The sequence below is a fragment of the Gopherus evgoodei genome, unplaced genomic scaffold (genome assembly GCF_007399415.2).
Source record: "Gopherus evgoodei ecotype Sinaloan lineage unplaced genomic scaffold, rGopEvg1_v1.p scaffold_37_arrow_ctg1, whole genome shotgun sequence".
NCBI classification, from domain to species: domain Eukaryota; kingdom Metazoa; phylum Chordata; order Testudines; family Testudinidae; genus Gopherus; species Gopherus evgoodei.
The window spans coordinates 2,459,264-2,472,586 of NW_022060049.1; the positions used below are offsets into that span (position 1 = coordinate 2,459,264).

Consider the following 13,323-nt stretch of genomic DNA (forward strand, 5'->3'; position numbering starts at 1 on the left):
GCAGCGTTAAATTGATTTAACGCTGTTAAAATTGGTTTAACAGTGTAGTGTAGACTAGGCCTGGGGACCCCACTCCATTCAACCACAAATGTGTGAATACAAAAACTCCAGTCACTGTTTACATGATGCATTAGTAATGAAGCAAACCAGTTCATGGTGTATAATAACCTGCTCCATTTTTCCACACAGAAAATGAATTTGGCTAGATAGCACCACACAAAGGTGTTCACTGCGATTCTGCACAACCCTGGTGTTCCAAGAACCAGTGGCTCACAGGTCAACACTCAGTTCTTTCATCTCCCCCAATTTTCTTAACCCCGACCATTCCGCAGGGGCCCTGCACCAGCGCCGGCGACTCCTGCTGGTGGCCGCTCTGACACATGTTCCTAAAATACTTAACATTAGGAAAAACAAACAAATATGCACATACCTATGCCCAAAGCACTGTCATTTATTTATGGAGGATTTGGGTTTTTTTTTTTGCAGACTGAACAGTAAAAATAAAGTCCAGTTGTCTTTATTCTTCACTGGCCCTAAGCAGAATAGAAATGCAAACAAGGTGCTCTGCACATTCTTGTCTTTTTTGTTGTAGTTTCTTTTGCTTTTTTGGTTGCGTTGGTTATTTTTAAGCCTTGTGAGCTAGTAAATCTGCTGCTGTGAAAAGTGACACTTGTATGTTAATATCACTTTTCACAGCCTCCCAGCTTGCTACTCGGTCTGCTGTGAAAAGTGACATTACCAAACATACAAATATCACTTTTCACAGCACTTACACAGCCCTGGCAAGCCTGGAGACAAAGGTGGGTATGGAGGCAGTGGAGCCCCAGAGCAGTGTGGGGAACGGACAGGGAGCTGGTGGAGGCAGTGGGTGCCAGGGGCAATGGAGGGAGTAGGAGTGGCAGCAGGGGCCAAAGTTGATGGAGGCGGGAGGGATGAGCTAGGTGCCTGCACCTGCCACTGCATGGCCACGAGCCAGAGCCAGAGAGCCGAACACCCTGCAGCCGGATTCTGTGGCCTGAGCTTGAAACCCCGTGGCTGGGGATTGAGCATGTGGACAAAGCCTAGGGCCAGAGGAGGCAGAGTGGGCTGGGTCAAAGGGGGGGTGGGTGAGCCTGGGGCCAGCACCCACTGCCTCACAGCTGGGAACCAGAGCCAGAAGACCCTTAGCCAGATCCTGGGCCCTGGAGCCCTGTGGCCAATGAATGGAGCATGCGGTTGAAGTCTGAGGAGGCAGCGGGGACCAGAGAGATGGGAGGGAGGAGCGAGTCCAGGGCTGGAGCCTGTCACCATGTGGACAGGGGACAGAACCCAAAGCTCAGTGACCGGATTTGAGGGCCAGATTTTGAAACCCCTAGGCCAGAACCCAAAGTCCCATGGCCTTGTCCCTGCAGCAGGGGCCTTGGACTTCACCGTGCTCGGGAACCCACTTAGAAATATCATGAAACCAACTGTCCCCCAGTTCCAGGTCCAGCTGCCCCAGGGGCCACACTCAGCCCCCTCCTCCCTGCCCTCAACCACTGTTCGTCTCATTGAACCAGGAGTTCCCTGCGGCAGAGAGTGGGTCCCTGCTGGGTCTGCAGCCAGCCCCCTGGGGCACTACAGAGAGAGAGAGAGAGAAAAGACACACACACACACACACTTACAGGTTCCCTGCCCCAGCTCCTCTGGGTGACTGCAGCCAGCAGGTTGCGATTACTAGGCAGCTGCCCCCTGGATTGCTGTCCCACCTCAAAGCCATCCAAAGCAGCCCAAGGGAGAAGCTCTCAGCCAGGCTCCTGGGGGCTTCTCAGGAAGATGGGCCAGAGCACTGAGCCACCTGTCTGCAGGCCTCTCAGCTGTTCCTGCCCCAGACCAGATGGGTGGATTGCTGAGTACAGAAGTAGGGGGAGCAGGACAGAGGGGGAGCGGGCGGAAAGGAAAATTCCTACCCTCCAGGGAAGGGGAGTGAGAGACAGACCAGACCCTCAACTCCAGGCAGCAGCATCAGGACATGGGGGGGGCTGGTGGGAACACAGGGGCTGATCCACTAACAAGCCCATAGCATTCAGGGTTATTGACCACGTGGTCTTAGATGCCCAACATAATTATGTGGCACTTCACCCCCTGACTGCATTTACCCTCAGCCCCGCTGGGCAGGGTCATTAGCCCCATTGCACTGATAGGAGTTGAGGGCCAGAGGCAGACTGACTTGCCTAATGCCACAGGCTCCCTGTGTGGCAGAGCAGGGAAGTGAACATGGGTCTCCCACATCCTAGGCTAGCGGCTAAACTGCTGGGCACCTTGCCTCTGGCCAGTGGGGGCAGGGAATGCAGATCACAGGGGTCGCCTAGGCTGTGAGTAGGCCGAGCTGGGAGCCAGGCTGCTGGGCTACATTTCTAGCTCTGACATTGAGACACCAGGTGGCCGTGGACATCCAGCAGGGCTGGGGAAAGGCACTTGGCACCCTCGCTCCCAGGGGCAGTTGGGACAGGGTTAAGCAGCTGGTGTTTGAAAGGAGCCTGCAGCACCTTCGGGGTCCCACGCCTAGACGCCACAGTGCCTGCTTTGGTAGAGAGGGCTGGTCTAGATTAGAGGAGAGAGCTGACTCCCAGGTGTCTGCTAACCTCTGGCCCCACCATGATCCCCACCTGGTCCGCCACTCAGCAGGCCCCTGAGCTGAGTGGAGCAGGCTAGATCTCCCGCAGCAGGGGGGAGGGGATGGCCCTAGGAGCGCGGTGCGGGGGGCGGCTCTCACAGCTGGGCCCCAGTGGATCCAGGTGCAGCCACAGCCCGTTCTCACTGCGCAGGATCAACTCGGGTTTGCGCCGCACAGGCCTGCTCTCATCCAGACGCACGGCAAAGCGCAGCAGCGTCAGTGCCAGCACCACTTTCATCTCTGCCATGGCAAAGTTCTGCCCGATGCAGTTCCTGTGAGAGAGCCAGGTGTGTCAGCCAATGCTCTTCGCCCAGAAACCACACGCTATATGAGAGCAGGGATGGGGCACCAGGGACAGACACCCCAGAACCCACTGCCCACAGGGACAGACAGACACTAGGGGGAGCCTAACCCCCTCTGAGAGAAGGGACTGATCCTCAGCAATAGCAGCTGACTCCAGCACTGATCAGAGGCCAACTCCTGTGTATCCCACAATGCTTCACTGCAGTCAGGGTGCCAACAGGGAGTTGCTTGCTGGTGGGCAGCCGGGGGGGAGGGGCGGAGAGGAGGGGGCAGTTCGTGCGGCAAGGGGCTCTGAACTCGGCAGGCAGGTTACCTGGGTCCAGCAGAGAAGGGCATGAAGGCCAGTGGGGGCTGGTTCTTGGAGTTCTCTGGGTCGAAGCGATGCGGGTTATAGACCTGGAGCAGCAAGCACAGGGCATGGTGAGGGGAGCTGGGGGGGCTGGGGTCCCTGAGCCAAGGAGGGAGCAAAGGCAGCCCTCGCCCCCAATACAGCATGGACACCAGGCTCCCCAAGACTGAGCTGCTCACTGGGACCGTGCGCTGGCAGCGGGGATGGTTCTGCCTCCACCCAGCACTCAGAGCTGGGCCGAGCCCAGTTACCCAGCCCTGCCCAGTGTGAATGGGGGTGCGACCCTCACTCCCCTCTAGGCGAGCTCGGGGGTGGGAGGGAAGCTTCCTCTCTGGGGAGGGTCGCTGGGAATAGGAAGCTGCTAGACTGCTGATGTTTCAGCACCCCCAAGTGCCACGCCGGAGCACTGAGTCAGCAGTGACTGAGGGGACAGCTCCCCATACTGAGCCCCCCAATCCCGCCCCCTGCAGCACAGTGCCCCCTAGTGCCATGTGAGGCACTGAGTCAGCAGTGACTGCGAGAGGACAGCACCATCTACCGAGCCCCCCAATCCCACCCCCTGCACAGCGCCCCCTAGTGCCATGTTAGGCACTGAGTCAGCAGTGACTGTGAGAGGACAGCACCATCTACCGAGCCCCCCAATCCCGCCCCCTGCAGCACAGTGCCCCCTAGTGCCATGTGAGGCAATGAGTCAGCAGTGACTGCAAGAGAACAGCGCCACCTACCGAGCCCCCCAATCCTGCCCCTTCAGCACAGCGCCCCCTAGTGCCATGTGAGGCACTGAGTCAGCAGTGACTGCAAGAGGACAGCGCCATCTACCGAGCCCCCCAATCCTGCCCCTTCAGCACAGCGCCCCCTAGTGCCACGCTGGAAGTGGCCGCGGGGTGGAGTAGAGCCAAAGGGTAGAACAGAGTGACCAGTGATACCTGGGGCTCCGGCCAGACAGCAGGATTGTGATGTGTCCCGTAGATACTGATCAGACAGATGTTCCCTGCCAGAGAGGAAAAGGAAGAAGGAGGGGAGAGGTTGAACACCTCAGGGGTTATGGGCCCAGCTCTGGTGCCATGCCCCTGGCTGGGGGACAGGGAAGGAGGCTGGTACCTTTGGGTAGGACATGTCCGTCGGGCAGTTTGATGTCCTCAGTGCAGCGCCGGGACACGGCTGTGACAGGTGGGTGCAGGCGCAGACTCTCTTTGATGCACATGGTGGAGAAGGGCATCTGGGACAGGTCCTCCCTGCAGAGAGCAGAGCTTAGTGTTGGCCCCAGAGGTGGATGCATGAGGGGCCCAGTGTGAGCCCATGAGCCAGGCACCAGGGTTGGGACAGTTTCGCATCTGCATGGAGCTGGCACTGAGGGGACGTATGACACCGTGAGTGGCGGGGAAGGGGCGAGCACACCTGAGTGGCAGGGCCCTTGGGCATCCGTAGGGGCATGCAAAATCCAGAGTGGCAGGCCCTCGGGCACTGGGGAGCAGCCTAGGCCCATCTTGCAGGGGAAGCCCTCCAGTTTGTGGGGCTGGCAGATGTGAAGGGACCCCAGCGGGGAGGGGAGGGCAGCAGCTGTGCTAACCTTCACAGGTGGAGCGGGGGCTGTGCTGGGACTAAAGGGTGGGGGAGGCCACAGAGGCCCGGGAAGTGGTGGTGCGGGGGGTCCACACTGCACTGGACAGAGCCAGCACTGCAGTTGGAGCAGCCATCTCACCATTCAATCTCCTCTGACTCCTTGTCCTGCATTAAGTCCTTGATCTCCTCGCGGCAGCGCTTCTGGTACTCGGGGTGACAGGCCAGGTTATACAGCACCCAGGAGAGGCCACTGGCTGTGGTGTCGTGGCCTGCAGAGAGGTGCCAGTGCAGCATGTGAGCCACCATGCCGGGGGCAGAGAGGGACCATGTAGAGTCCGGGGCTGGAGGGACCCTGCCCAGCTCAGCTCCTGCCAGCACCTCTTCTGAGGCCTTGCTCCCTGTGACTTTCTGGTAGTGCCAGCTGGGAACTCCAGGCCCCTTGTGCATGGGAGGTGAGTGGGGTGACTCTGACCATTTGCCCCCTCTAGCACCCCGCCTCCATTGCTGAGACTGTCTGGCAGTGCCCAGGGGCAGATCTGTCTTAGCCCCATTTCATTGAAAGGCATACTCAAGTCACTCAGAGCCAAGGACTAAACCCAGCTCTCCTGGCCTCCCCACCAGAGCCACGACATCTGCCAAGACCCCATTGTGACGCAGTAGGGAGCAGGATGGATTGACCTGGGAATGTCGTTTAGTTTTAATGGGGCTGTCTGCGTGGGGGATGGGAGAGCAGGGGATGACTTTAGGTGAAGGACGGTACCTGAACCTGTAACCTGAGCCAGGAAGAGGGTGGGGAGTAGACACCTTTGCCCAGGGAGATAGCCTGCTGGAGGGGTTTTTGGTTTCAGTTTTGGGATGGCTGGGAACAGGCAGGGAACCCCAAGTCTGGGGTCTAACATCCTTGCCCCAAAGGGGGACCTGATTGAGAGGCCCTGGTTCTACCTACAAGCCCTGCTTGAGATTGTGTTCCTGTGGTCTAATAAACCTTCTGTTTTACTGGCTGGCTGAGGGTGACGGTGAATTGCAGGAAGCGGGGGGTGCAGGGCCCTGACTCCCCCACACTCCGTGACACCCATCCTCCCATATTAGGCTGTGAGGTCAGCAGGAGGGCCCCTCATCCCCTCCCCAGGGTGGCTTCTCACCCTCAAACATGAAGGTGTCGGCCTCGGCTGCGATGTCCTCCTCTGACAGGTCCTGGTCGTCCTCATCCTGCACAGAGCACACACTGCTGGACGGGTAACCTGGCTCCCCACGGGGCCGGGCCCACGCCTGCCCCATCTCAGAGCCTGGGAGGATGGGACATCTCGGGGTGGAGTGAACTAGGCCATCTCCCCTCCACCCCAGCCCAAGGAAAGAGGCAGCCCCTGCCCTGCCCCACAGCCCCAGGCCCCAAGGTGGGCTCCCCTCCCTCCCATGCCCAGCCTGGCTCTGGTGTTCGAGCTCCCCAGAGGTGCTGGTCCCATGTCGCCAAGTGCAGTTTATATTGCTCCACGCTGAGCATGCTGGGGAGGCAGCTCTGGCTGGGCTGCTCCAGAGAGTTGGGCTAGGGGGCAAGTCCTGGTGTGACAGACATCACACAGCACCTTACACCTGGCGACGCCCTATTTGGATGTCAATGAACCCCCAGCTCCCTAGGGCACAGCCTCCCACTGTGCTATCTTGGCCTATAGCAGGACATCAGTGACCTCCCCTCCACCATCATGGGGCAGGCCCCCACCATGTTACCTTGGTCAGGAGCAGGATGTCTATGAAGTCCACTGTCTTGCCCTGCTTGGATTTGAGCCAGGCCTCCCTGCCCAGGCGGTCCAGGGCCTGGTGGCGCCGCTGCACCACGTCGGCTGTGAAGCGGTGCACAGTGTCACAGGTGCGCCGGAAGCGCCGCCCGTCGGGTGTCAGGTGGTACAGGAAGTCCCAGTGCAGGAGCAGGCGGTGCTGGCGTCGCACCACCAGGGAACTGAGCTCCAGGATGGCCGCGATGTAGTCACTGGGCGTCCTGCAACACAACAGCTCAGCATGTAACTGACAGGCCAGGGAGGGGGATGTGCCCTGATAAGAGCTGGCGGCTCCCAGGGGGCTGGGCCTCGCAACATACTGATTGTGTGATCTCCCAGTCACAGGATCTCCAGGCTGGCCACGGGATCTCTCAGGTGTCTCTGGCTGCTGCTGTGGCTCAGCCAGTGTGGGACTGTGACACATGACCGGAAAGGATTAAGCATCCTGCAGGATAAATGACTCAAATTCAGCAGTTAAAAATGTTTTTTTTCTATTTACAGATATATTGGTAGAGGTCAACAGTGTATTCAAACAGTCCCTGTCTAGGCTGTATTCTGTTCATTCAGAGATCAAACGAACATCTTAGCATTTAAATGAATTGTAAATGCAGGATATCACTGTATTCCTTTCTCTTTGAAATGTATAGCCAATCATCTGCAAATGGTGGAAAAACAGGCAACTGCCTTATGTTAATTCGTGTAGCTAATCACTGATGATGGACTTACTTCAAAGTCACCCTGATTGCCTATTGTTGGCCTAGGGACTCCGAGCTATCCAAGGCGGCCAGAGGTTGTATAACAGACCCTTGGGTTCTGAGCCTGTTTATCTCAAATCTGCTTGAGGCTTCATGTAGGGAAAACCTAAGTCACAAGGACTGAGATCCTAGTTCTGACAGGACCTCCCTGAATATTGACGTTGGACTATAATCTATAGACTATTTCTGAAAGAACTCTTTGCATCTACAAAGCTATAAATCTGAACCTCAAGAATTATACTCATGTTTGTACGTATACTGTTCTTTTAACCAATTCTCTCTCTCTGTTTTCTATTTTAATAAATTTTAATTTAGTTAATAAGAATCAGCTGTAAACGTGGATTTGGGTAAGATCTGGAATATTCATTAACCTGGGAGGTAACGTGTCCGATCCTTTGGGATTGGTAGAACCTTTTGTTTTATATGATTAATAAGATTTTCATTGATCCTCATCATATCTGACTTGGATGTCTAGGTGGAGCCCTGAGGCAGGGCTGCTTTAAGGGAACTGTGTTGTTGACTTCTGAGTAACCAGTGAGGTATAACAGAAGCTGTTTTGCGCTGACTTGGTAAATCCAAATATTGGAATATCCACCAGCTGGGGGTTTGCCTACCCATTCGTTGCAGGTCACCCTAATGGACTGACCTCAGCTGGTTTCCCTGGGACCCCAGTCACAGGGACCATAAACAGTCCCAGACACGGTGAGTGTGGGGGCTGCATGGCCCAGGAAAGCTCCAAGGAGCCTCCAGGCTAACGCAGCCTGTTCCCTGTGTGCACCATGGACTCTGGGGTGTCAGGAAGGCCCCATCCCCATAGGGCAGCAATGGCAGCAGGGCATGAGGGAGTGATTGGTCAGTGAGTGCCTGCAGGGGATGGGTGGGGTTCAGAGCACAGCTGGGGCTGGCAAGGATGGAGAAGTGCCCCTCCCCATCAGCTGGACAGAACGGACGTGGGTTTGGCGGGAACCGATCTCGGACTCCTCCCCAGAGCAGGCTGATGGTGTGAGGAAGTCCAGACCGGGCTTCCCAGGGTCATGGGTCACCTCACTGCGGTAGAGATGGGAACTGACTCCCTGCCTGCCAGGAAACCAGCCACTTTCCCTGTCGCTGCCAGGTGGCTCCAGACCAGCCCTCAGTCCTGTTTCTGGCAATGGGGTCCGCTCTGAACTCGCACACTGTGGGCAGAAATGCTGGGCTCCCAGCACATCCCTCCGCCAGCCCGGGACCCACCTACACCGGCAGGTCTCGCAGCCAGCTGGCAGTGTCCTATGACAGGGAGCCAGCATGCACCGGTGCAGTAAATCAGGTACAAGCTGCAGACAAGGGCCCTGTAGTACATGTATAAACTGGGGGCAGGAGGGTTCTGAGGTGACGAGACCGAGGTGAGGAGCTTCCTGGCAGCGAGATGTGACAGCAGGATCATTCCCTAAGAGAAGCACAGCACAGCCAGGGCCGGCTCCTGGCAGCAGCATCCCAAGCAGGTGCTTGGGGCGGCAATCTGCAAGGGGCAGCAGTCTGTGTGTTTTTGCCCCTAAGCAGCGCACCGAATTGCCGCCGCAGATGGCAGGGGCAGTCTGTGTGCCGTTAGGGTAGCACGCACGTTTCCGCGGCGGCGGCAATTGGGCAGCAGCTTCTATGTTCAGCTGTCTGCTGTGGCGCAGCTTCTGTCTTCTGTCTTCTGGCTGAAGACAGAAGCTGCCGACGAATTGCCGCCGCCGCAGAAACACGTGTGCTTCCCTAATGGCACACGGACTACCCCCGCCGTCTGTGGTGGCAATTTGGCGCGCTGCTTGGAGGCAAAAACAGTAGAGCCAGCCCTGAGCACAGCCAGGCCAACCCCACAGGCATTTGCAGACAGACCAGCGAGTGGAAGCACCAAGCACCAGCCTCTGCCTCCTGAGCTGAGGAGCTCCACCCCCAGTGCTGACCAAAGCCTGGTGCAGCCACTACAGAAACCTCCCCCGAACACCTCCAGACTCACCTTCCCTGGAAGGCCCCTCTGCTCCTGCCCAGGCTGGCAGTAACACCCATACAGTTCAGGGACCCATTCCATGAATCCGGATGGGCTCGCTGGGGCCAGGCCAGGAGGGGAGGGACTCTGCAGCCCATTCTCCCAACTCTGACCTCCCTCAATGAGGGGGCTCCCACTCTCGGGTCAGTACAGGGCCCTGCTGGGGCAGCTGCCCCCGTGTCACTCACTCCTGGCAGTTGCTGTTGTAGCTGAAGACGCATTTCTGCAGACTGTCCAGTGTCATTAGGCTGACCTGTTCAAACATGTCCAGGGAGGTGGAGCCTGATGCCACCAGCCTGCGCCACTTGGTCTGTGGGAGAACAGTGCCCATGAGACTCATACCCGAGCAGCTGCCTGCAGGGACAGCACTGCAGAGCCCGGTGCCCATGCAGTGCAGGTGGGCCAGCGTCAGAGACAGGCAAGCAGAGGAGTAGGTTAGTGGACTGGTGCAGTGACAGGGCTGGGCATATGGTTGCTTGGTTGGGACAGGTGCAAGAGCAGTGGGCAGGCGGGTGGGTAGGGTATCGGTGCAGTATATGCCCTGGAGTGAGGGGGGGTGCAGGGCCAGGGGCACAGTGTAGTGATGGTGCAACACATGCCACAGGAGGAGGGCAGAGTCACAGGCAGGCTGTGGGTGGCAGGGTGCCAGGGAAGCATGTGCCATGGGAGGGGCCAGAGGCACAGGCATGGATTTGGTGCTGTGGGGGGAGGGGAGGTACTCACATGCATGATGTTAGTGCTCTGGTTGAAGATCTTCACATAGGGCTTCAGGATGTTGAAGTGGAAGGCTGGCGTCAGCATGCGCCGGTGTCGCACCCATTTTGCACCATTGCTCAGCAGCAAACCGTCCCCTGAGATGACAGGCACTCAGCTCAGAGCCTGGTAGCCATGGCAGAGATCCCATAGCCCAGGCCCCCAGCAGCCCCCAGGTCACAGCCAGCTGGGGTGTTCAATGAGAACCAACCTCCCTGGTGCATGTTAGGCAGCCACGAAAGTGTGCACGTGTGTGCAATGCGTGCATGGAACGTGGGTGGGGGTGTGAGTGAAATATGTGTGTTTTTGGGGACACATGTGGGCATGAACATGCAGGTGCATGTGTATGTGCAGGTGCGTGGTGGGCTGTGCAGAGAGGTGTGTGCGCATGTCAAGGTCTGTGCATGATCCTGTACACACCCATGTGCTGGTGCTCACAGCTATGGCATGAGTAGTTCCAGCTCCACACCAACATAAGGACAGACAGGCTGGGTCAGCCCAATGCTCCATCCAGCCCCATGTCCTGTCTGCTGACAGTGGCCATACCCCCTTAGTCACCTCTTTTCCAAGCTGAAAACTCCCAGTCTTTTTAATCTTTCCTCATACGGAAACTGTTCCAAACCCCAATTCCAATATATCTTTTTTGAGATGGGGCAGCCACACCTTCACGCAGGATTCAGGATGTGGGTGTATCATGGATTTATACAGAGACAATAGGATATTTTCTGTCTTATTATTTATTCCTTTTCTAATGGTTCCCTACATTCTGTTTGCTTCTTTGGCAGATGCTGCACATTGAGTGGATGTTTTCAGAGAACTATCCACAATGACACCAAGATCTTTCTTGTGTACTAACAGCTAATTTAGGCCTCATCCGTTTGTACGTGTAGTTGGGATTATGTTTCCCAATGTGTGTTACTTGGCATTTATCAGCAATGAATTTCATCTGCCATTTTGTTGCCCAGTGACCCAGTTTGGAGAGATCCTTTGGAAACTCTTTGCAGTTTGCTTTGGGTTTATCTTGAGCAGTTTTGTATCATCTGCAAATGTTGTCACCTGTTTACCCCCTTTTCCAGATCATTTATGAATATGTTGAATAGCACTCGTCCCAGGACAGACCCCTGGGGGGCACCACTATTTACCTCTCTCCATTCTGAAAACTGACCATTTATTCCTACCCTTAGTTTCCTGTCTTTTAACCAGTTACTGATCCAGAAAGGACCTTCCCTCTTATCCCATGACAGCTGACTTTGCTCAAGAGCCTTTGGTGAGGGAACTTTGGTGAGTCACCCCCCTTCCCTTGGTTAGTCAGGGACCACGATGAGGTAATGCTCACCTGACCCCGAGGGGGGTGGGGAGCATAGCCAAGAGAGAAGAAAGAACATGATAAAAGGGAGAGATGTTTGCCAGACTCTTCCTCTCTCATCCACCTTCATCTACAAATACCACCACCAAGTAACTGAAGCGTTGCTCAAAGGAGAGAGCCTGGCTGAAGAGCAACCAGCCAGCCTGTGGTGAGGAGCATCTAAGTTTGTAAGGGCACTGAAAGTGCTAAGATCAGCTTAGAATATATTTTGCTTTTATTTCATTGGACCAAATCCAACTTGTTATGCTTACATTTTAAGTGATTATAATCAATCTTTGTAGCTAATAAATGTTTGTTTATTCTACCTGAAGCAGTGTGTTTGGTAATAATAATAGGAGATATACCTATCTCCCAGAACTGGAAGGGACCTTGAAAGGTCATTGAGTCCAGACCCCTGCCTTCACTAGCAGGACCAAGTACTGATTTTTGTCCCAGATCTCTAAGTGGCCCCCTCCAGAACTGAACTCACAATCCTGGGTTTAGCAGGCCAATGCTCAAACCACTGAGCATCCCTCTCTCCCCTCCAACTTTGTTTGAAGTGTGGCAGAGACTCTCCTTGGGATAACAAGCCTGGTACACGTCAATTTCTTTGTTACACTGACGAATTTATATAAACATGCAGACTCCAGTGGGCATAACTGGACACTACAAGACAGAGGCTCCTGGGGTTGTATCTGGGACCGGAGATATTGGTTAGTGTCATTCGGTTGCACTGTCCAAGGAGCATTTACATGCCAGAGGCTGTGCGTGAACAGCCCAGGAGTGGGGGTTCTCACAGCAGAGCAGGGTAAGGCTGGCTCCCAGAGTCAAGGATTGGAGTGACCTAGCAGATCACTGATCTAGATAACACCAGAGGGGAACATCACACCCTCCTTTCCCCACAAGCCCGTCCCCTGAGGTCTGGGCCCCATGACGCCAAGCACAAGATCCAAGCCCAGAAGAAAGCGCACTCACCCAGCCAGGGCTTCAGGAAGCCATAGAACATGTAGTCCTTGGGAGCGATGGCAGCTGTGGGGGAGACCAGAGATGGGGCAGGCCCGGGAGTTAGTGCTGAGACACACAGACGGCACAGGGGGCAGTAATGGGGTGCACCCCGGCACTCGCGCTCAGATACACATGGCAAGGAGGGTGGTAATGGGGCAGATCCTGGTGCTAGCACTCAGACACACACAGCACAGCATGGGGGAAGGTAATGGGGCAGACCCTGGCACTAGCACTCAGATACACACGGCACGGGGGGCTGTAATTGGGCACACCCCAGCGTTATCGCTCAGACACACAGAATGGGGGGCGGTATTGGGGTGCACCCCGGGTGCTTGCGCTCACACACACATACACGGACCAGGACACAGGGAAGGAGTGCAGGGCTACTGGTATCAGAGTCCTGGCTGGAGCTGCAGGACCTATTAGTCTGGAAACGGGCAGCCACAGGAACGTGGGTCTGTCCAGCACCTGCCTGCTCCACTGGCCCTGCTGGACACCCTGCTCCAGGCTCCTCCCTAGCAGCCAGGAGGGCGGCTGCTGGGGCAGCAGGACAGGCTCAGTGAACAGGGTGAAGGAGCCACACGACAGGGATTGGGCGCTGAGCCACCAGGCCCTTCACGCAAAGCAGGCTCTTTGCTCCAAGCGAGTCACCGGGCAGGCAGGACATCGGGCACAAGCAGCATCTGCAGCCTGGGCCAGGCCTGCAGAGCGACAGACACGCCACTTGGGCAGTCACAAACCACAGGAGCTCAGCAGACACATGGGGCCTTCACAGTACAGAGCTTGGCATCTTCAAAGCTGCCTATTTATTAGTTGTAATCCCTGGCTCTGG

The 13,323-nt window shown here is 56.3% G+C and overlaps 1 protein-coding gene across 9 annotated transcripts in view; it reads right to left on the bottom strand.

Moving 5' to 3' along the window:
• Positions 1–714: 714 nt before the first annotated feature.
• Positions 715–13,323, bottom strand: part of LOC115642040 (cytochrome P450 4F22-like) — a 53,438-nt gene continuing 40,829 nt past the window's right edge. For all 9 annotated transcript variants that reach the window (XM_030545399.1, XM_030545390.1, XM_030545398.1 and 6 more), the window contains 10 exons: positions 12,462–12,515; positions 10,112–10,239; positions 9,577–9,698; positions 6,576–6,843; positions 5,993–6,059; positions 4,990–5,119; positions 4,389–4,522; positions 4,214–4,278; positions 3,252–3,334; positions 715–2,907 (listed from right to left, as the gene is read on the bottom strand). In XM_030545399.1, the coding sequence (XP_030401259.1) occupies positions 2,670–2,907; positions 3,252–3,334; positions 4,214–4,278; positions 4,389–4,522; positions 4,990–5,119; positions 5,993–6,059; positions 6,576–6,843; positions 9,577–9,698; positions 10,112–10,239; positions 12,462–12,515 (1,289 nt within the window). In that variant the 3' untranslated portion in view covers positions 715–2,669. The remainder of the gene's footprint in view (positions 2,908–3,251; positions 3,335–4,213; positions 4,279–4,388; positions 4,523–4,989; positions 5,120–5,992; positions 6,060–6,575; positions 6,844–9,576; positions 9,699–10,111; positions 10,240–12,461; positions 12,516–13,323) is intronic.